Source organism: Oxyura jamaicensis, chromosome 3 (assembly GCF_011077185.1).
Source record: "Oxyura jamaicensis isolate SHBP4307 breed ruddy duck chromosome 3, BPBGC_Ojam_1.0, whole genome shotgun sequence".
Taxonomy (NCBI): Eukaryota; Metazoa; Chordata; class Aves; order Anseriformes; family Anatidae; genus Oxyura; species Oxyura jamaicensis.
The window spans coordinates 82,562,016-82,586,766 of record NC_048895.1 but is presented as its reverse complement, the minus strand read 5'-3'; the positions used below and the strand labels follow the sequence as shown (position 1 = coordinate 82,586,766).

The following is a 24,751-nucleotide window of genomic DNA, read 5'->3' as shown; positions in this document are numbered from 1 at the left end:
AGATCTGGAAGACGTCTGTGCATGCTCTAAAAAGCGATCACTAGCACCTGACCCAACGAAGCAGAGCCTTGTCCTACACAGGGCCAGTCCCAGTAAAGCAACAGAGAAAGTTGTGTCAGCCTGGCTCAAGTGGAGGAAGACACAAACCCTGGCCAGATAGTTATGTGAGCAACCACACCGATGTACCTGCCAGCAGAAAGATGCTCTTGGTAGTTTAGTTCACATTGCCTAAGACAGTAGCAAAGCTCTGCTGACCAACAAATCCCTCCTGCAGGCATGCATCCCAGCTCCATGCGAGGGCTCTGCAGGCACAGCTGCATCAGCAGAGGCTCTGCTGCAGCCCTATGTGTAATCATCAGCCAGCCCTCCCCGAGAAAGCCTGCAAGAGCAATTCTCCACATCATTGCCATTAAAAAAAAAAAAAAAAAAAAAAAAAAAAAAAGTATGCCTGGTTAAATAATTTCAGTCAATCTATCTTGTTTATGTTGAACAGCATGTGCAAGCAGTCCTTTAAAAACATGCACACGCTGAAAACTTTCAGTCTGGTCGTTCATTTGTGACAAGTTTTGTACCCAATAAAATGGAAACTAATACATAACGCTGGTTAATATAGCACCAGGGCTGAAATTAAAAGTGGTGTGTTATTCCCCTTACTGAGCAAGAGCAGATAGCAAGGTCACACAGGTCGTTTCTGAAGCGAGGAAAGGGAAAAGAGTAATCAGTCTGGATATTTTCCAAGTAGAACATATTTACAAAAACGGAACCGTTCCAGTTCCTTGAATGAGGTGATTCTTGCATGCACTTCATCAACTGTAGAATGTAGAAATTCAAGAGAAAACATAACTACTTTTTCAATAAGAAAGCTTTCTGGAATCCTCCCAGGCTCTGACATACTAGGAATGCTAAAGCATACTGTTCTTGTTCTGCCTTGCTTTTAAAATCTGCCTCAAAATCCCTATCAAGACCTGCTCTTTATCCTACAAATTAACCTTTTTAATTCTGCCAAGCCATCAGAAAGATTTACATAACTGTCCAAAGACATTTTTCCAGGTGATAGCCAAATAAAAGTTTTTTTTAACTGTGTAAGGAGTTTCTTCCAAAGTACACGTACATCAGTGAACTATAACAAAAATTGTGGGAAATGTCACTGATGTAAACAAATAAGAATACTATCACGTGTTCTTTTCCAATACTTTCTAGGACAATTCACAGAAAAGCTATCCTATTGACGGTCTCATGGGTTAACAGAAGATGCTTTACCTAAAAAGCTGGTTCTTTTCTCTCTGTTGCCACATTGTGCTGAAAGAAGCTTTAATGATTTGTTTGTTTTATGGGTTTTGTGCCTTGAACACATACACAGAAACAGGCATAAATGGGAGGAGCTGAAAACATATTTCACCGATAGTGAGATTAGGGAATTTCAGTGATGTATCTGCCTGCCAGCACAGGGAGCTGCAGCACGAAACGCATCCTTGCAGCAGGTCAGCAATGGGTAAGGCTGGGACAATCTGCCCCATATGAACATTAGTTTGGATTCCACTGCTTGCATCATATTCCACATTAAACAGTAAACAGAGAGAGACTTTATAAGGTGCTACTAGTAGCCTAACAGCATAAAGGCAGTTAGCTAAATTATTGTTTTTAATTTTGGATATGAAATAATACTTTAATAAGACTTTACACAAGAATATAGCAGTAGGCATCCAACAATACAAAGAGCCATAGGAATTTCAGCATTAGACCTTGTGACTGTATGTTACCTGCTCCATAAAAGCTCTTCTACATATTTTTTTTCTTCCGGAGTTTGGAGTAAACACACAGAAACGCATTGACCCAAAGATTATCTATCCAAAGTGATTAGATAAGAGGCAAGGAAATGAAGCTGAAAATATGCTTGCTAAGGGTTTAATACATAGTGTACACACACACACACACACAAAAAAAGAGTCTCAGGAAGGAAACAGAACAGCCAACTCTGCTTTTCTTGAAGCTGAAAAGAAACAAATGAGTGATTGCTGGCACCACCAAACTCTAAGCCAGTCCTGAAGTCTCAGGATTCAATGCAGAACCACACTTGATTGTCAGAAAATTAGGTAAACTGAGTGCGACAGAAATATTCTCATCAATCAGAATCAGAGCACAAAACATTTTCATGGATATGAAGAACTGGACCCTGCCTTTGTATCCACACACATACAGTAAGCACTGCTCCCAACCATCCAAGGTTTTCCCTGAACTATTTCTATACGTAAGTGGAGAAGACACAAAAACAGTTTGTACACGTCAATTGCTGGTCTACATGTCAATTTTTCACTCTTCCACTATTAGATTCTATAAATAACATATATTTCTACACCAGAATGTCTTGCATGGATTTAAAGCATAGCATTTATCTATATGCACTTAAAACATGAAACATTTTTACTGCAATCAAAGCTGATGGGATGTATAGAAGTGCTTCAGCACAGATAATTAAAGGGTCTGAATCCCTTGTTTCTTTAATGATATATATATAAGTTGCAGGCACTTCAGGTTTTTTGTTTGTAATGGGATGCATGCTTTTGAATCAAGTTTCTTGATTGTCCCCACTTTTTATATTTGGCTCATATTATGGAACAGCCTCAGAGCATTTGAACTGAATTCTTTTTGGATAAAAAGTAATTAGAAGATATGTTCCAGGAGTTCACCTAATATGCCCCAGCTGTTAGCAGGCATTTAGACCATAGGATCAAACTACAGTTAGCCAAAAATTAGGAAAACAAGCAAACAAAAATATCCAAATCTCTCCATCTCCAAAGAAAGAAACATAGACAAGCGTGACCAAAAACCTCAAAAAAAAAAAAAAAAACACAACAACAACAAACAAACAACAAAATAAAAAAACAGTAAACACACACACACAAAATATAATACAGCTTAAAAGAACTCCAAGATCAACTCTTCTAAAAAAACACTTGAAGTTGTATACTGTGGTCATCTGGTTGACAGATTAGCACTGTTTGCTATTGAAAATACAGGTCATAGAGGGCAAAGTGTTTATTACTTACTTAAAATTTGCAAATCTATTTACATAAGCACACTAAAGATATAAGAGATTGGATTGGAAACTATTCCAACATGAGCATGGGGTACTGTAAATGCTCTGCTTTTCTCTTCAAAAGAATACAGCAGAGAAAAATGTCACATTCTTTTTTATGTTATACTTGTTATATTTCCACTGACACATTAACATCAGCAAGAATAATATGATTAAATTATTCTGAATTGTGCAGTCATAAAGAATTACACGACTCAGAACAACTACAAATTGAAAAAACAGCCTATAATTCCCAGGGCAGAAACAGCAGCAGATTTTGGTTTTCTCCCTAAAAAAAAGTTCCTGGTCTGTGGAGATTCTGAATTACCAAGATGCCTTATGCTATTTCTACTCTATTATATTTGGTTAGGTTAAGTGCATACCCAGTATATCTTATCATTAGCCAAATGTTAAGGCTTCCATTTAGAATGAATAATAGCCATATATATATAAATGAATATGAATGAATGAATATATATGAATGAATATGAATGAATATAAATGAAAATGAATGAATAATAGCCATATATATAAATAGCCATAAGGCTATTCATTCCTATCTCTTGCAAGCTCCATAGCTAGTTTAGCTAGAGAATATGAGTTTCTTCTCTGTTCACCGAGGTGTCTGAGACTATAGAGCTCCAGACAGCTCGAGCAGGCCAAGAGCCCAGCAGGGAAAGTGAGTCAATGCCATGGAGATTGCTTTAAACCTTCTTTGAAGTCGATGGCATGTTCAGCAAAGTTTCAGTGCAGTGGGACATGCTTTCCTCAGGAATCCAGAAGTAAAAGCACATAGGCATCCATGTCATGCCAGCTAGACATCCAGACTTCATCTGGTTTCATTCCATTCATACAAGTTGCAGTAGTTTGAAGTTGTCCCTGCCTTGAGCAGAAGGCTGGATCAGAAAAGTACCAAGGGTTCCTTCCAACCTAAATTATGCTGCGACTCTGAGCCTTAGTTTCCAGGCTTCTATTAGGGCATTCAAGCTGCAGAGTACCTTTAAGAGAAGCTGAAAACAGATGGGAAAAAAGGAGAACAAATGATTCCAGAAACCAGACACAGAAATCTAGCAAGCTGAACACAAACTAAGTTTCCTTCTCCAAGTGAGAGAAATCAGTTATGACAGCAAGACAGACCTACCCTTCTACCTGGCTGGAAATCCCATCTGCAGCAACCTACCTACAGGCAGCTAACTAGGCATGTTTTAAGTAGCTTTTGTTAGCTTTCATTCTGGTTTATTCAATAACAGATGTAGGACTTAACTTTACCAATTTATTCACCTAGAACAGAGGACAACTTTGATCAGTTAGTGTGGAGGCTTTTCAAACCTTTCACCTATATGTCTCCTCTACAGCACACTTGCATGTGGTTTCCAGTTTAGTTTCCATGAGCCAAAACCTCTGAGAGACCTGAACCACCACAAAGAAAGGGAAAACAACAGGAGTATGAAAAAAAATTAAAATAAATAAATCAGCATAGTAATTTGCTCAGTAGACCCAACTAGGAGGTTTCTAACTTGTTTTTAAACCAATTGCTTTTGGTTTACTTGGCAAAATATTTCCCAGTTTCTCAAAGAGCTGCTCTAGTGCTCTAGTTGTACTCTAATTTCTTTACAGAAGGATTGATAGCTCTTTGAAAGCCACAGAGATATGTGATAGCCCCAGAGAAATAAGAGATAAAATAGCTTTTTTTTTTAAAAAAAAAAGTATTCCAAAACTTGTACAATATTGCCAAAAGACTAGTATTCAATAGTTAGTGAGGTTGTGCACGTGCTATTTTTATGCAGATATTTCTTCCTCCTCCTGTTATTTGCATATGGAGAATATAAATGGTTAGCTGAATAACAAACAGAAATTTTTGACTGCAATAGATACCAATGACAGTAACCAAGTATGTTTATCAGGCTGATAAACATACTTGTTCTTTGAGTATCTACAATATAAGCCCCTAGATCACAGGCCCCTATTCTTATAGTAGACTTTAACCTCCTTGGCTTGTGCTCAAAGGGCAACATGACAAGACATGAACAATCCAGGAGATTCCTGGAAAGTGTCAGTGATGATACATAGATACTGGGTGAGCCAGCCAGGGGTGATGCTGAGCTGGATCAGCTCTTCACAAATAAGAAAGTTCTGACTGGGGTTGTGATAATCAATGCTAGTCTTGGGATAAGTGACCACGAACTCATACAGCTCAAGACCCTAAGAGGAGTGAGGAAGATAAGTAGGACATTACAGACTGGACTTAAGCTAAGGGTATATCATCCCTGATCAACCTGATTGCCTTCCACAATAACAACAACAACAATAATATGACTGGGTTTATGGATGAGAGGAGACAGCAGTTGTCATTTCTCTCATCTTAAGAAAGGTTTTCAAAACTGGCACCCAAAAAAAAACAACCCTTGAATTCAAGTCCAAAAATCCTTGTATTACAATCTAGGTAAGTGGACAGCCAGATGGGTTAAAATTTGCTGTTGCACCGTGGAGCTCTGAGGGAAGGAGGTAAGGGTTATACTCCACCTGGAGGCCATTAACAAATGGAGCACTGCAGGAGTCTGCAATGAGACCTGTCTTGTTTAACATCTTTGTTAGTGACCTGGAGAAGGCAATGGTAGGCACTCTCATCAAGTTTGCAGATGACACCAAATAGTGGGAACCATGGATAGAGTCACAAGCAAGGCTGCCATCCAAAGGATCTTAGCCTGGAGGAATCGGCTAACAGGAACATTATGAAATTCAACAAGGATAAATGAGAAGTGCTGCAACCTGGAAAAAAACCAGTACAGGTTGCAATAGCACAGGGTGGTGACTGGCTAGCTGGTCAAGGAGCAGCTCTGTTGAAAAGGAGCTGGTGGCCTTAGTAGACAGCAAGCTGAAAACAAGCCACTAGTGTGCCCAGGCAGCAAGGAAGGCCAACTGTGCTGTATTAATAGGAGCATACCATACTAATAGGAGAACAGATGGAAGGAAGTGATCATCCTAATTTACCTGACACTCATTAGACTGCTGTGGTGGTTTTACTCAGGTAGGCAGCTGGGCTACACCACAACTGCTCTCTCAATCCCCCTCCTCAAAGGGAAAGGGGGAGAAAATACAGTAAGAAGGGCTCAAGGGTTGAGATAAGGACACAGAGATCACTCAGCAATTATCGTCACAGGAAAAACACACAGCATAGGGAGATTAGAGAAATCCATTACCTACTACTAACAAGCTAGAGAAACAAGAAACAAAGGAAAGAAACTAAAAACACTTCACCCCCCCCATCCACCCTCTTCTACATCCTCCCCTCAAGCAGTGCAGGGTAATGGGGGGCTGCGGTCAGTCCCTAACGCTTCATCCCCGCCGCTCCTTCACGGTCACTCTCTGCCCCTGCTTCAAGTGGGGTTCCTCCCACATCCTTCCCGAACTGAGTCTGCAGGGGCTGCCCACAGGCAGCAGCTCTTCAAGAAATGCTCCCACATGGCTCCGTACCACGGAGTCCATCCCCCAGGAGCAAGCCTCCTCAAGTCTCATCCACCTGCTCCACCGGGGGCTCCTCTCCACGGGCTGCAGCGTGGAGATCTGGGACCCATGGGCTGCAGAGGGACAGCCTGCTCCACCAGGGGCCTCTCCACAGGCCGCAGGGGAACTGCTGCTGCCTGCCTGGAGCACCTCCTGCCCTGCTGCTGCACTGACCTGGGGGGGCTGCAGGGCTGCTTCTCACTCCTCTCTCTCCCAGCTGCTGTTGTGCAGCAGGTTTTTCCCTTTCTTAAATGTGCTCTCACAGAGTGGCAAACAACATCATTTATTGTCTCAGCTCTGGCCAGCAGTGGGTCCCTTTGGAGCCGGCTGAAACTGGGCCTTATCTAACAAGGGGCAGCTTCTGGATTCTTCTCACAGAGGCCACCCCTGCAGCCCCCACTACCAAAACCTGGCCATGTAAACCTGATACAACTGCATCCATAGAATCCAGCTTTGGGTACCCAATACAAAAAAAGGCATTAATAAACTGGAGTGTGTTCAGTAAAGGACCACCAAGATGATCAGAGACTGCAGCACTTCCCCTGTAAAGGAACTGGGCTTGTTCAGCCTGGAGAAGGGGGACCTAACAGCAGCCTTCCAGTAACACAGTGGAGGCTATCAAGAACACAGAGCCAGGCTCTCCACAGCAGTAGGCAGCAGAAGGACAAGAGACAACAAGCATAAGATGAAACGAGAGAGGCTCAGACTGGATATAAGGAAAAACAGTTCCCCACAAGCACAAACACAGGTTTCCCACAGCAGTTTTGCTACCCCATGGTTTTAAAACAATATTCCACTCACATTCCCAGTGATGCTATTACAAGCTCCATCTTCCAAGTAGCCCTCAGACAGCCATTCAGATAGACATCTTCATAGTTTTAGAGAAAAAAAAAAAAAAAAAAAAAGCACAATTTCAAGAAGCATTATAGTATTAGCACCACAGCCATTGTACATAAATAACTCATGTTCGGGAATACCAGGTACTTGAATTGCAAATGGTTTGTATTGTTGCTGATATTACTCTTTGAGTCAGGCAAGGGAAAAAAATGAATACACACTGAAGTTGGTTTCACACATCTGTGTGAGCCAGCTGAATCTGGGCCAAAACATTGGAAAAGCTTATTGACATAGGCCAATTGCAGTGCAATAAACATACACAAACAATTGTTCCACAAAATCAAACTAACATGCTTTGACAAAACTTACTAGACAGATAAAATGTCAGAACGCAGACTAAAATGGGTAGTTTGAGTCATGGCAAGAGCTTATATAATACATGACTCTTTGCAAGTCCCTTAGCGTGGAAAACTAAAGGAGAAGAAGTAATTTTGTTTAGAAGGCATTCTTTTAAAACCCATGACATACTCTTGTGATTACTTTGAGTACTTCTGTCCCATATGCTGCATCTGACAAAACCTCTGAATTGTTAACTTGCCTTTCCTCTAACTATTCATCTTCAGGCATAGAGTGGAAAAGCAGCGTACATGATACAGAAAGGCTGAGGCTCTCTTCACACTATGATTCAAAACAAGTTTCTAGCCAGCACAGATTCTGCTCATGCAACTATGTATTTGGTGTTGCAAACCAAAATTCATTTGCCTATAACATGTATTATCAACAGAAAAAAGGACGAGGCAGGTGGGAAACTAGTGTTAGTCACACAACCTTCAACCCAAGTTGGATTTCTCACAGTGCTAGTACTTAAACTCCAACACCCACAGGACCAAAATGAGATTAACAAGATTTATCTTTTAGTTTCAAGATTTGCTGTGGGTAACACATTCACAGAATGCATCAGTGTAGCAGATCCAGCTTCAGTTTTCTACAGCCATATGGGTGACTACTGCATTATTGCTGTTCTCCACATAGCAGCTTCACCTTTATGAAGTAATAAAGTGTAAGTAAAAATGCAAGTACAAAATAAATGCAGTTGGTTTTTTGGTGGTGGTAGTGTGTGTTGTTGGTTTTTTTGTTTGTTTTGTTTTTAATGTATATGTCACATTTCTTCATAGTACCTGAGGGGTCATTTCTATGTATTTAAATAAAAAGAAGCAAGTAAGTATTTCCAGTGCCAAAAAATGCATTATCATTGTATACTCTGAGAGTTGCACTGCTGGCAATTTGGAGCACATCCAGACAAGCACCTTTCTGTAGATACTTATATTATTAATTATTTTTAGTAGTAGGTTCATAGATATTAATTAATCAAGTGCACTCTCTGGTCGCTGTTGAAATCCTGTAACAGAAAAAAGGAATCTGTTTTAAAATAACAGGTTATTAAAAATATGGGAGGATTAAGACCCTGATCAAATTAGCTTTTAAAGAAAATCTTATTTTGCTGGATATTTACTCTCCAGAACCATAATTTGTGAGAATGTCATCACAAATATATAAAAAGAAAGTGTAGCTCCTTCTTTACAGATGACACACACACATTGCACTGTTTCAGCATATTTTAAAGAGAAAGTAAAAAAAGATACATTTCATAATCACGTGAATTTAAGTCCTAGAAGCATGAACTCTAGCTTCTTGAAGAAATTAATTTCCACTGAGTTAGAAACTACCAAGTAGTGGTTAGCTGTCTGTATTGATCTGTGCTTCCTCATGCATTCACCTCATAAATACTGAATACTTTCTCACCTCTTCCCCCAACTCGGCTGGAATGGATGCAACCCTTACCAGCACTGCCCAGGACCAGAAGGCTCAGAGAAGGCAGCCAAGGGTCAGCTACCACTTCATCTAATTGGAACTAATCTGTATGTGGCACAGCCTGGCCTGAAGCCAGGAGCAGGTTTAGCTACACAGACGGATGATTTTTTCCTGCCTATTCAGATCTTCCTTTTCCCTCCAAGCATTCAGGACTGGCTATGATTTGCAGTCCTATTTAATAAATTTCCATGGATCTAGAAAACTGTATTTGCAGGAGACTGCACATCCACTAATACATCCTCTGTGTAACTGCAACACGGCAGTAGGTAGAAGGACACAGACAAAATATATCAGAACTATACAGATTAGACATGGATCTACTTAGATATGACTTTAAAAAGAAACAGGCTGAAATGAGAAGACAACTTCTTCTATAAAAGAAAAAAAACTTGTAAAGAGAAGCTACAGTATAGTATTACACAAGACAATGTGCCAAAGCATTATGTAAAAAGTCTGATTATAAACAGTTTGGGCTTTCTCTGCTTTAAACCAAAAGTTACTTGAATTCTTACTACACTAGTTATTTTGGCATATTTTGGGATTCTTTGCATTTGTTATAATATGAATAAAAGCATCTGTGCAGCAGAGAACAAAGATTATAAAAACATACAACATGCTTCGTTATAAGACATTAACAAACAGGAGAATGAAGCATGGTGTCTTCATGTACTGTTTGAGGCTGGGATAAGCAAAAGATTTTTCCTACAATAGCATGAAAAGGTACGAGAACAGTGGAACTCCCAGGAAGATGATGATTGCAATACAAGCTTTACCTCACAATACCACGTACTTTACATTGCTATTCATTCTCAAAATTTCTCAAACGCTGCTTGCCTTTTCAGATGAGAAAACTGAATTACTGACCTAGTTTCCAGTTCAGTGCCCAACCTACTACAATATTTTGTCTCCCTTGCAGTAGATCTCACTAATTAAAGGGGAGAAAAATGTACATGCCCATACTCATTAAATAGCCCTGAAGTTTGTATGACAAAGAAAGCTTCAATCATACGATGAAAGATTCGTGAACACACCTCAAAGCAAACCACACTGTTAGTCATACACTGTTTGAACTGCTAGTGGAAGGAACATTATGACAAATAAACTGTACTTTCAATCTCCATCTATTCTTACATGTTTATCTGCTACATCTTTACTGCAGAATAATAGAGGACTCAGTAACTCTAGTACCTGAAGAGACAAACTACATGTGAGGAAGAAGTTTAGGAAATAGCCTTAGTTCAAAGGGTGTATCTCTTTACCCTACAGATAATTTTTTGTTAAGAATTACACCTTAGAAGGACGCACTCACTTTTCACTTTCTATTTCGAGTTTACCAATTTATTCCAAGAAGCCCGAGACCTTGGTACTTCAAACAGCATTTGTCTCCAGCCTGGCAGAAGAGCAGAGGCTCCAGTTTCATGCAGACTCCTGACCTGGAACACTTTTGTTCTGCTGGCAAGCCCAACGCCAGCGGCTACGAGGCCAAGCCGTACTGGTTGTTTCCCCAGGTGAGATGCAAAATGAGATGTTCTACTTTTCCTGAGCTGAGATAAAGTGTTGCTTTCAAGCAGCTGCTGAGGGTGTGTAGTGAAAGCTACCTTCAAAGCAGAAAAAAGCAGTACAGCAGGTAAGTTACCTTTTCTAATACCTGTTTATACAGAGGCAATTAATATATTTACTCTCATCTCCAATCAATGCATTTAGTTCTTGCACTGCAAAGTTTTAAATCTAAGAAATAATTTGTATGCTGTAAACAAAGGGAAAGATGTTTCAGAATTATCAAGCTATATTAAGGAGCGTTCCTTATTTCTATAGCTGACCCCCTTGAATGACCTACTAAATAGATGACCTTTACAAATCCACTATCACATCAGCAAGAAGAGGCTTTATCCGGCTTCTGCTTAGAGAAGACAACACAGCTGATAAACTTCACCTTCAGAGAATTTCATATGTAACCTTGTCTTAACAAAAAGCAACACAAAAAAAAAAAAAAAAAATGAACCACGTTGCTTTCATGCTGTCCTAAGTCTATATGAATTTTATTCCTTAAAGAAGAAAAACAGCAAATGTCTTTATGTCTAGAACACTGTTAAAAATTGTACTACCTCAAGCTCTTTGTTACACACAAGTTATGTATAAAAATAATAACTAAGTGAACTAAGTTCACTGACTTCATGAACAGATGTTTGTTACACACAAACTCTAGTAGATTTATGTGAAGAACTTGAATGCACTGTGCAGAGGTAAAGCCAAAGCCAAATCACAGCAAGACACCAGCTCTCCTTAACCAGGCCCAAAAGTTTTAGAGGAAGCCTGTAAAATGACACCTACATTTGGCAGCCAGACAAAAACAAGCACTCTGGTAAGAAGATGCTGCAAAGGGGGCACCACTGAGCTTTGAAGTGCTCCTTTGATGGCAGAGACCTGCAACGCCCCAAGAAGAGAGTTGTGTTGGAATTAGACCGGTGTCCCGTTTGGGTTCAGGACAAAAAACGAGGCAAGAATTTCCAAGAAACACTGGGAATGAACATTTCAAGCAGTCACCTAAAATGTAACATCTCGAGAAGAATGAAAAGCCTGGGCAGAGGGAGGAATGAACAGTTCCAAAACCTCAGTCCTGCAGAAGGTCTACGAGCCTGAATCCCTGGACTTGGCAGAAGGCTGTTCGTTCCTCCCCGGGCACTTGCTCCTTTAAGACCATGGATAGGTGAGAGACTTCTAACAGTGCCTTATGCCTGTGTAACACCAGAGCTACAGAATCCTAGTGTCTTTAAGGAATTACTCCAACTACTGCTGAAACACACAATCGTGAGTTTGAAGTGTATTTTCATAATAACTTCAGTTTGTGTATAAATAGCAACAGATGAATTTATATTTCAATAGCCAGCATCATGAAATCCAACAAGGATTTTATTCCATGGATTTATCGTGGACTTGCCAGCATTAGTATTCCATATTCTGTACTTGAATGAATCTTATAACATTTTTTTCAGCTAATAAATTACTCTTTTACTCTATATAAAGAAACACAGTTGTAATTTCAACAAGTTTAATAATGGCAAAAAACTCCTGCAAAGTCTTGGAACGTTTATTTAAGAACCATACACTAAATCAGCAATCATCTCCATTTCTTTAGCATTCAAAAAAAAAAAAAAAAGACATGAAAAATACATTAGCTATATCAATTCTTCACAGACATCATGAGAAAAAGCAGAAGAAATTTAATTTCATTCAGAGATAAAGCAGATCTACTTGTCACTAGCCCCCCTATTCCGTGGTATACTTTCCCCTCAGATTTTTTCTGAGGAGAAAAATAGAGTTAGAAAAGACAAAGCATAAGTGAATGTTTGCAACCTGTGCTAAAGATTCCAAAATATAAATTAATATCTGACCTTTGCCACAGCATATTTTATAGGTGCATACAACAGTTTTATTTACTTCCATGCTTCAGAAATCTTGTGCTAGGGAACTACTGTATCATTACTTACACATTTTAGCTCTATTTTCTTAGAACTTAAGAAATTTACGTCTAATTCTATCACAAATGCAACAAAAAAGAGCTGGAATGTGCTTTTGCAAACTGAAACGTAGAAAATGCAAAGTCTGGAAATGTGGAGTTCCAGTTTAAAGTCATTTTCCAGTTGGGCTTGTCAATGGGTTTACCCTTTAAAAAGTGCATGGAGGTATCAAAAATCATGTTTGCTATCACTTCCTACATGGTCAAAAACTTCTGACATATACTTAAAGTATACTGACAGTACACTCCTTAGAGGAGAAAAAAAAAGATTTTTGAACACAAAGCAGCATTTCTTTTGAACATCCCTACTCTCTCATTTCCATTCAAGGCTGAACAGGGACAAAAAAATAACAAGCTAACCATGTCTTTCAATAAGCTTATTCTAATCATTCTCACGTCTTCAAATGGAAGAAATATCACCTAGAGCAACTACTTTGGTGGCAAGTGGCAGAAAAAAAATACTAACGTGTCCAACTGAAGACAGTAATAACATTCCTATAGTTGCTCACCAACTGTATAACAGCTTTCTTATTAGGTTACTTTGTGGTAAAATATTGCATTTCAACACCTGGTATTTTTAACCTAAGTTTATTAACTATAGTATTCTCTCCAGATCTTAAGGAGAGACAGAGTGGAGAAGCATGCGTAACGAACAAAGATGCAATGCCTTTATAAAGGTACTAATATAAAGAGGCTTTCCCTGCATCAAGTGCACCTCTCCTGTCCAACCCCTCCAAAAAACTTGATATAGGACTTGAGGAGATTCCAGGCAAATCGACTTTCAGTACCTTGAAGATTCAGGTCTGTATTACTTTAGCACTACAGTATCCACCCATTTTGACTTCTAACTGTAAATACTGAGCTCATTTGTACTATTTAGATAAAGACGTTTTACTGCCTCTTTTGTAAATACACCTCCACATACTAATCTGCTGTCTAAGGTCAGATACCAGCAGAAAGAAATCCACTAAGTCAGACAGAGACTATTACTGAAAATATTATAATATACTTCGTCATCACAGATATGCACTTACTGCCAGTACATATTTAAGGCAAAGACTTTTTTTAAAGTCATTAGTGAAAGCCAACATTATTTTTGCCTTTGTAGAAAGGGGAATGACGTACTTCATAACAACTATTGTTCTCCTGAAGAAAGCGGTGATGCTATACTATCGTATCTCCACGCCAAAAGCAAACTTGAAAATGTATCACTCGGGGACAAGAGAAGGAAAGCTAATCTGTGGTATCTCATCTGAACTAGGTGCGAAAATCATAGCATAGCATGTTCTCCATTACAAAGATACGCACTATCCATGAATAAGACAGGTGGATCTAAAATACAAACTCAAAACTTTAGATGGAGTGCATTTAAACAAAGTTACATTGAACCAAAGGTGTTTGTAATTTTTCAAATCACTTGTACGGACTTTTAGTTTATGAATACATAAGAAAGAGAGGCAGAATAGTGACTACAGTTTTAATACTAACTTCATTATTAATGAATAAACAGTTTTTCTAAGCTAGAAATAGGCAATGGTTGCCACCTGAACAATAAAGTAAGCAAAACCTAAGCATAAACAAGCAATGATAACATTCATTTGCTGCTCTATGCCTCTTTCACATTTTAAGAGCAAACCAGTGATGAGTTAGCTTTCTGAACTTATATAACAGACAAGCATGTCCTGATATATTTCTAAAAGTCACAGCTATTCAAATCATAAGACAATTATGATAGATTTTTCAGTGCTACATTATGTGTTCCTTATGCATATAGAAAGTGTTTACTCTGCACTTCCTCTGCTTCCTCTACATTGTAAACAACCTCAAGGAGTATTGTGTTTCACACAGGAATAGGCACTAACAGTATCCAAGTAAACTACAGATACTGATTTCAACAGAAAGCACGCAGTGCTTGCAAGAAATGTCTCCAGGGTGCCCTGTGACCTCCCCCTTCTTCTAAGTCAGGATTTTTGTTTCCTGAATTACGCAACACATTACATTAGCAAAGCTTAAACTTTGATAAGACCAAAACTTGTTTTGTTATGCGTACAATTCAGGGTTTTGCTATTAACTTAAACTGTAAATTCGTGAAGTTTTAATATGGTTGATACAAACACCATTTACTTCTGAATTAAAGGTATAATGCTACTTATAAAACTGATATTAAGGGGGAGGAAGGGAAAGGCAAAGAAAGGAGTGACTGACATAAAAGTTCAATCTGTGAGGGCTAAATGGGGTGAATAACATAAATGATTCAACAATAGTTTGACACTTTTTTGAAGTAACAGATGGTTTCTCCTACCTTGCTTGACTTCATACATGACTTTGTTGTTGTTGTTGTTTAAGTGAATAGATTCACAGCATGTTCCACACAGAGCTTGTGCTGTAGCAATTCCAGAAGCCCAAGTCAATGGATGTAGGACACCCATAACAAATACCATGTCTTAGAGCATCGATTGGATAAAGTCAGTTTCTCATGTCTGTAAACCCTGCTAGGAAGCAGTGCTGCTGACAATGCACTACACCCCTGGATCCCCTCCTACATTTATTCCAGTACCTCAGTGCTCAAAATTACCCTTGGCACTGGGCTCCATCTACCCTTACTAGCAGGCTGTCTGAACAGCCCCAGCACAGATCTGGAGCGAGAACAAGGTCTGGTCACACAGGCAGGAGGCATGAAGCCACTCTGCCCTGAGCAGAGGGGGTGTCATATGGTGCCACATGGCCTCAGAGCCTCTCCTGGGGGCATCTGGTTTATGCCAGCAGAGATGAAGCCTGTATGCCCACTTCTATATAAGTTAACTCTGTGGGTGGTCACGGGGCATCTTCCCAAAACTGTGTCTTTCTTAGCTTTGGATTTCATGAAACTTCCTGCTGAAGACAGACAAGTATTTATGTTCAGAAGCTGTAGGACTGAGCCTTCCAGTAACATGGTAACTTGACTGGAAGAGTAGAGTCTTTTTAAAAGAAGTTCATAAATCAACATCTTTTAAACAAAGATCAGGTATATATACACCAGTATAATCAAATAAACCACCGTTCATGGAAGTTAAGGGATCCAGCTTAATTTATGTCCATTTACCATCTAACTGATGCTTGAGACGTCTCAGTTCAACTATGACACCGCAGCAAACACAGAATGAAAAACACACACAACTCTTCGTATTTGGTTCCACGTACTCAAGCCTTGTTGACAGGCATGTAGGCACATCTCTGGGTCAGAAGTTCACAGGTACTTGTCCCAACAGGGCAGATCTAACTCAGCGCTGAATGACGAGGATGGAAACACGAATGGACGCCCATTATTCACCAGCTGACAGTTACCAGATGTCAGATCCTTCCTGACACTACACCTGTACAGAGGGAATGCAACTGGCCTGCTCGTTTTTTTAAAAGCATCCCACCCTGCCCAACGCTACAGTCTAGCAAAATAAAAAGAGAAAAACCCACAGGTTACAGCACATCCTGTATGTTTAACTCCTATGAATGCACACAAAACACAGTTTGTTCTTTGTTTCAGGTACGGGGCAGTGAAGAGACCATCCTGTACACACAGGCACACAAAAACAGCAATGCTCTTCTTTCTGTTCTCTCCCCTTTCTCCGTTTCTTTTGCTACTCTTCCAGCCACAGTGGGCCACAGGGCTCTCTGGGATCAACATACATTTGGTTCAGACAGGGAAGCACAAAGAACACCTTACAAACCTCTTCAGGTTTGCAGGGAGCACAAGCCATTTCCTACTGTGGATGCAATCTCAGAATCATATTTTCCAGCAAATGCCTCTTTTGAAATTTCTTTGAAAGAACTATTCTACTGAAAATTCTCTAACAAGTTGGAAAATCCTACAAAACAGACCTAATTTAAGGGTATCAGCACTCTGTTCTGCACCCTCATCAGTAACATACTTAGCACAACGGCAGATAGCCCCTGCCATGTAGACATCAGAACCTGGAGCAAAGAGACCTTCAGCATGAAATCAACCGCTATAGGCCTGGGCTGCAGCCACCACGAGCAAGTTACACGTCAAATGCACGGCTTACTTCTGAGCTACTGAGCAGGCAAAGAAGGAAGGGGAAAGATATAACAAAGCAAAGAATGCACATGCATGAGTACTGAACCACCAAGTGCTTTTTAACTTGGGGTGACAGGTTAACAAAAAGCATCGCCATCACACACGTTCCACTTCCTTCTCCCCTCAAAGAGGGAAGCAGGGCAGGAAGAGAGAAGTTTGTGCCTGCCACAGCTGTAAATTCTGCCTTTCTCAGAGACAGTTCAGTATGAATGACTGACACAGCAGAAATTAATAAAGTGAAAAATGCAAAATAAGTACTTATATACCCTGAGACATGCTTTCTCCAGAAAGCACAAATAACCTTTTCAAGGTGTTTTACCTAGACAGAAGTACAGCTTCTCAGCAAGCTCTTATCCTACTTATTATAAGCATTCAACAATTAAATCAAAACCTAGTGTAGAAAACCACATTTAACCTGTTTTAAATATATAAATCCTGTTTGGAAGGTGCTTTATGCCAGGATTGCTTCTACTTAAGAAGTCTAAAGAAAAAGAGGTTGTATTTTTTTACTTGTTTTCAATTACTAAACTTTACAATAAAACTATACAACCAAGAAGTATGTTTAATGCCTGAGCTTCACAGCAAAACAATTCTGTGTTTCAGTTTCTTGTGACTATTCATACCAGCTTTCAGTTGCTAGCAGCTCACTGCTATATAACTTACTACATAACAACTTCTCATTTATTTTATTTGCTTTTAATTCAAGTCACAGAACTTTGTTCCCACCATGCTGCCTCAGCATTCTTTTTCATAAATGCAAGCAAAGAACCGGAGGCCAACAAAAAGAAGAGAATATAATACTAACCACAGCAACTTACCTACTTGATCAGGAGCAAAAGCACTAGAAGGCAATGAGTGCTGCACATAAAATAGAATATGATGGAAAAATAATCTGATTGAAATACTTTCTGCTTTTCCCCAATGACTTCTTCCTTATCAACAGATTGTTTTCAGTCTATTATAGGCACCTTATTTCCCCTTTTGAAATACTCTAGTGCAAACCAGCAAGGTCTACTACACAGGGCATCGTGAAAAGCTTTGGCTGTATTAAATATCTATTGACTAAATTGACTAATTATCTAAATCAACTATCAGGACAAAGTATATGTTGTTGAACAGATTCTATGAAGCTTTCTGGAGTTACCCCAAAGCTACCCTACCCCTCTTTTCTTTCTTTCTTTTTTTTTTTAATGTAACACGTGTCACACTTATACATATGCACCTTACAAAGATTTATGTGTACCCTTACATTCACCAACTCCTTACCTCTCCTTTGGTAATATTTGTCAACCTTTCTCCTCACAGAAGTATTTTACAGCAAAAAAAGGGCCAGGCTCTGTCCTGCTCAGCTGTCTGGACTATCTCACCTTCTAGCACAGACTCTTTAAAGTGGAAGCTATGGTGGGAAAAAGCACTTCAAATGCTAGCAGGGCTTCTGCCTTAGTATTTCTAGTCTCTAGGTTCATCCTGAAGAACTGCACCTCTGGCCTTGGTTGGCTGCTTGCTTTAGCAGGTAAGCCTGGTCTCCCTCAGGGCTGCTGCGGCTGCTCAAAGAGCCCTCCACTCAGCTCCATTCAACTGCAGAAGAAAAGACAGGGTGAGAGAGGAGGAGACATCACACAGCCAGCTAACCCTTCTTATGCAGGGCGCACCCTTGCAAAGCCCAAAACAGAATGGAAGGCCCTTCTCCACAGCATCCTGCCTTCAACAGTGGTCTAAAGAATGTAAGCGTGGGGTATGTTTGTAGTTTTCCTTCCTTGGCACATCCTCCCAATATGTGGCTTAGAAATTATGTCTCTTCTCTCCCTCAGAAGGTGAGAAAGAAAAATTCCCCTAGGTCAACCATCTCTCGCTCCCAGGCCACCCTCCCTGTGTCCCAGCAGAGGGGCTGTCTCTCACATGCTGAGTTGTTTTGTTCAGACAGGGAGGATCTCCTTGTAACTCAGGTAAGGCAGACACCACAAGCTGTCCCTGCCCCAAAATTATAATGTAGCACTGCAGGGTGTAATGGCAGTGATGGGAAGTTACCCGTATTTGAATGCATAAAAGGTTGCTTGTGCAGGACAAACCTGTCTTAAAATAAGAGAGTGAGAGAGGTAAAACAAAGGACAGAAATCATTTTTAAAACTCTTCCACACATACTGTAAATACAGGGGCTCATACAAAAATGGTCCTGCATCACGACTCCTCTCTCACACCTCACAAAATTCAGTAGTTTTTAGTTTTTCCTAACCACAGCAAGAGAAAGCAGTAAAAGACCAACAAAAATGAGGGCATGTTAATCATGTATGATTCGAGACAATTTTATCTGTAGAGAAATGAGGTTTCAAGAAGGAAGGATACATTGGTAATGTCCTAACCTCTTCACCCAACCCTGTGGCAACACATGGTGGGCTACCACTGAGCTCACCCCCTTACTCAAAAGCCAAGCGCACAAGGTAGTCGCAGTTCTGCCAGCCTACGACTTACGGCCGCGCCTGTTTAAAGGAAATGGCCCTGGTATGAACTAAATGCCCACCTGGAGAACCTCCTGTTTTAGGTTGCCATCCCACGTAACTCGTGTTTCACAGACCCTTGTCATAGATCAAAAGTGCAATACTTGCATAACACAAAGGCAGAATCGATACAAGTTCACTCTGAAAGGTTCCAAAGATTGTATCGATCCAGCTTTCTGTGCTAGCACAGCCACTGTATCATTTACTCTTGTCAAAGACAGAATAACAGCATGCGCTTATCCCTATAAAGACCAGAACTGCTCTGCTAGGTGATCAGGAAATACTACTGTTAAAAACTACAATGCTGTAAAGGGAAAAAACGATTATAGGAGAAAAAGAGGACAGGGAGAATGATCAGCACTTAAGAAAAAAAAATAATTCCTCAAACAGGGTCATGCCTACCAGCACATAACATGAAATCATCCTAGCAGTATTAAGTAACCTCCAGAAAACCTATTTTGCAAGTTAACACAGACACTTCTAACACACTATTTCAGAGAGCGTTTTCTTCTTTTATCTCAAGATTTATCAGTTTTCTTCTCAGAATATCAGTTAAGGCAAAAAGTGAGCAGTGACCACTGTACACAGCCAAAGTGCTCACAGGTTTGAGAAACGGAGATATGAACATTCCCGGTGGAAGGAAAAAAAATCTACTGCTCAGTATTTGGTTCAGGCATAGATTTATTTAGAGGAGATTCTTATACGTTTATTCTCCTTCACCCAGCAGCCAGATAAACCTCACTGGAACGCTTCTGATTTTTCTTAGGGAGGTCTGGGTTTTCTAAGGCCTATTACAATGTCACCAACAAATGTCAGTTATAAGACCTCTTTCATATGTTGCCCACACAAATTACATGATACATTGTGTTACAGTTTCTCAACATCAAAAATGGTTTTAGCAAAGTAAACCAGAGCAAAATACATCTATATTTCACAAGCATGCTCCTCCCACTGTCTGACATGGAGAAAAGCAGGAAGTAAATGTTTCTGTTCAACTCAGATAATGATTTCACTTATTTATTTTTTTTTAAGTTTATGATATTTTCAATAAATTAGCACATAAAGTCTGTGTAGTCCAATAGCAAAAACAAAGCATTCATATCTTAATAACCCCATCATAAACCGCTCATTCTCTCAGCCTGGAATTGATTATTCTGAGAAAACACCACTAGAAGCTCCTTTCCTAAGTTGGACTAGATGATTTTGAAGGTCCCTTCCAGGTGAACTAATTATTCTATTCTATTCATTCTTTCACTTTTCCTGAAAGATCCGTTTTGGACACTGTCAGAAATACAATATTGAGGTAAATGGCCCTTTAGTCTGTTTCGGTATGGCTGCTGTATAGCAATTTCAGTAGCGAGTCAACAGACTTGCAGCCTACTCGAGCCAACCATTATCATCAATGCTTAGTAAAAACATGCTGAGGACTCACCAAGATCTAAAGGCTTAACTTACAGGAGGTGGTAAGGATAAAACACCTTTGCAGGTGGGACGGAGATCTGGGACTCTCAGGTGTTCAGCAGCCCCATCAGATGGTCTGATCTGAAATTCTCCACTGTTATAGTGCAATTTGAATAAAGGGAAAGACAGAATAGGGACCAACAATTCACAAGCACGTTACACTTAGCAATGCTGACAGTGGTCAGTCAGAGGACAGTGGTAAAAATTAAGCATCTGGGGAGGGGAGAGAGCCCTCCAGAACTAAGGTTTAATAGAATCACTTATATTCTGCTCCGTGAACTGCTCTGCTAGAGTATGAAAGCAGCCAAGAAGCAAGCCCCGCCCCCCCCCCCCCCCAGTGGCACAGTTTCTCCATTAGGCAAGCATTTAGACTTGGCAACTAATAAATGCTATTTGAAAGGCTTGATATTGAAATTCATGTTTGCATACCTTCACAGGAAGATTCTAAAAATAAGCAACTTACGGGAAACTGACTTGTTTAAATATTAAAAGGTAAGAAATAAAAGATGAAAAGAAAGTTTAGCGTAAAGTGTCCCTATGATTTGTGGGCTTAAAAATAGCATTCATACATTGAGTAAAGTATAAATGAAAAGATTTACAGTAGGAGAGAGCCAATTGCATTCACACTGCTGTAACTCAACAGCTTAAAGAGCATATGACTCACTGCCAAAAGTTCCTAATGCAATCTATTTCAATGAAAAGAAGTGAAACTGTGTTTGTTTTCCTTATAATTCCTACTTACAATGTGTTTAGTTGCGCAAGAGGGGGAAAATATACTGAGAAAGCTGTAGTGACAGTTTTAAACTCTGTGGACCTAAAACCTCAGATGATAAATGAAATCATGATTATTGTTTGTAGGCTTGGATGTGTGTCCTCATGTAATTAGACTCAGTGCATTAAGATCCACTGTCCCACATGATTTTTGATGCATCACACCACTGCTGAGGTAAGGCAAACTGCTCAGTGATCTTGTAAAAGAAGCAATGGCTTCATTTGTAGGAGGAATACCTCAACAGGGGAAAGAAAAAGACATTAAGCTTTTCCAACAAGCTTTTCCTCAGTGAAGTTTGTACATGTTTGTGAATTACACAGAGTGAAATATACCTTAGATCTTAGAACTACATTGCCTAGGACTTCAACTTATTTCAGTGGTAAGTGTGCTTCTACTTCTTGCCTGGAAATTTTGTCAAGGTAGAAGGAAAGGGAGAAGAGAAAAGAAGTTCAGGTGTTTACCCTGACATTCCCACAGCCCTCAAATAATAAATTCCTTTCATCAGACAGGTTGAATGGAAAATTTTTACAGGGAATTTATTATTTGAGGACACAAAGCACAAGCTTCCACACGTTGTATGCACATTTGAGCTTTACCTGCTTGCCAGGCCAATTGCCTTGGCTGAAGAAGTTTGCAGTGTAAGTTATAAAAACTAAATTTTACTTATGGAAGAGAAGCAAGGTTACAAGTATCAGACAAGATTCAGGTAGTAACCAAACATGATTTGTCTTATTTTTCTACAGGTCACAGCTAGATACCACTACTTGGTACTTACAGCCTACTTTTGCCAAGCGTATGCAAATAGGACTATTAGAACTGGAGCAGTATCTAAAAGAAAGTGCTGATACCAAGCAATTGCAGCTCTTACAGCCATGAGATAGCAGAAATTTCTGGCACTTCTTCAGTACTGCAAACAAGTCTTGCACTTTAGAATCATTAAAGGAGATATTTTGTCGACTTAAAATTGAAATCTGTACAATCTGATGCTTGTTTAACAGCCTTGGCAACAGCAAGTGAACTGGGAGTACCAGCTCCCATGCTTGCAGGCACATCACAAACTATTAAAAAGGCAACCATGTTGGCAGTTCTCAGCATTTTTTTTATTGCCCTTATGTAACTTGGGGGGTATAGTGCATCTATACTCACCACAAATCACCTGTCTCAATCAAAAAAAAATGCTTGCTCATTCTTGACCAGCCCCAGACCTGACTTTTCTTACAGCAAGCCCAGGGATTTTGGCTGACCTTTCCTATGCCATTCAAAACCCTCCATTAGCTGGGTAGATGCGGCTGGTAATGAACAAATACTTTGCCCGGCTTCTCTGCTGTACAGTGCACATGTGCCATAGTACAGCTGGGGGGGGGGGGGGGAGAATAAAGCCTAAGCCATGAAATCAAACAAGAGCCTTCATCTTCAGCATCTTGTCTCCAGCTACGCTGTTCAAGGGCAAGATGTATGAAATTTGAGGGAAAAAGCCTGCTTGCTCTCTGCTCTTTACAGACCATACTTTACAAGAAGCCCTATTTTACTTCTAAAACAATTTTGTTTTTGGTTGGCTTTCCTTGGTTATTCTGAATCAGTATTTTCCATGAATGCTGCAATTGCTTAGAAGCAATCCCAAGCACAACAGCCTCACATTCATTCCTTCTGGGATTTTAACTTTTTTTGGTTAGTTTTCATTTCACCTGACCTCAAGAGACCTCCTCAGGCCTGCACACACACAGACATAAGACACCCTCTGAGGAAAATTTGTATTCAAACACCCACACTAATAAAAGCACTATTCATCTAACTAATACATGGAGTTTTTACGGATGAGTCAACCTACCCGGTAAAACTAGACACAGTTTTTGTCAATTCATATGACTTGGCAATAAGTAAAATGGCTATACGTGCATTTGAATGTAGTGCTACCAGTCAGAGCACAAACACAAGCCAACTGGTAAAAATAATAAGAACAAAGCTGGTGCTAAGGACTTCTTGGAGGTTTCATATGCTACGTGTGGTTTATCATCTACCTTTGACTTCACCCATGTTTCATTCAGGCAGCGAATCCAGGGCCCGTTGAGGCAATAAGGAATTTTACAATCTGAACTCGGCAGCTGAGTCAGAGCTGTGCGAACACTTACATACTCACCTGTTTTGTTTTCCTGTGTCAGAGTTTTATCCAGCTGAGTGAGCCCTAAGTGAATGAGAGATGCGATAAGGGGGCTTTGCCGTGCTCCTGCATCCCTTAGGAGATCGCACTCACTGATGCAGGGCAGGGGGGGAGCTGGGCTTGGACTTTACAGCATCAGGTGGCAAGAAATGGTGGCAAAGCACCTCTTCTACCTGCCGGGGGTAACACACGCACCCGGACGGGAAATAAGGGCTGGAAGAGATGGCTGGGGAGCAGGAGAAGCCAGGCAGGGCAGCGGGAATTAGCAGCCCACCTGCAGGAGAACTTCCCTCTGCAGCATCCCCGGGCTGCCGCTGCTCTGCTCGGGGAAAACAAAGCGTGGGGAGCCCGGGGAGCGGCCGGGGCTACCGCAGGGCCCCCGCAGCCTCCGAGGAAGAGGAGGAAGAGCCCGGCTCGGCTCGGCGACAGGTGGCGGAGGGAGGCCGGGGGGAGGCCGCCGGGCGCCGCAGCGGGAAGCGCTAGGCAAGGCAGGGCAGGGGTCTGGCAGCCCGGTGCCCCTGCCCCTACCTTGTTGAGGTGAGGGTCGCGGAGCACCTCGTAGCCCCTCTTCATGGTGAGCTGCAGGGGCCGGGCGGCGTCGCGGCTCTGGGCTGCCTTCCCTGCTCCTTGCATGGCGCGGGCTCGGCGGGGGCGCGCTGCCGGCAGGTCGCGGCGGGAGCGGAGGCGAAGCGGTGGCGAGGCGGCGGCGGCTCCTCCTGCCGAGGTGACGGCCCGGCGGGGTGGGATGATCCTGCGGCAGGGAGGGAGGGAGGAGAGAAGGAGGGAGGGGGCAGAGCCGCGGCAAGGCGCCGCCGCCAGGCGGGGGGCAGCGGGGCTCCGCCGCTGAGTCACCGCCGGCCCCGCGCACCCCCACCCGGGGCCGGCCCCGAGGGGCGGGGGGCGGCGGTGGCGGGGTCGGTGCCGCCCGGAGCCCACCCCCGGACCCCCGCCGGCTTCGCCCCGAGCCGGGCCGCGGCTCCCTGCGGT

The 24,751-nt window shown here is 41.1% G+C and overlaps 1 protein-coding gene across 1 annotated transcript in view; it reads right to left on the bottom strand.

The window, feature by feature from the left end:
* ME1 (malic enzyme 1) overlaps positions 1-24,524 on the bottom strand; it is a 174,823-nt gene extending 150,299 nt beyond the window's left edge. The window contains exon 1 of the mRNA XM_035321390.1: positions 24,293-24,524. Coding sequence (XP_035177281.1) covers positions 24,293-24,397 — 105 coding nt within the window. The 5' untranslated portion in view covers positions 24,398-24,524. The remainder of the gene's footprint in view (positions 1-24,292) is intronic.
* Between the last annotated feature and the right edge of the window lie 227 nt (positions 24,525-24,751).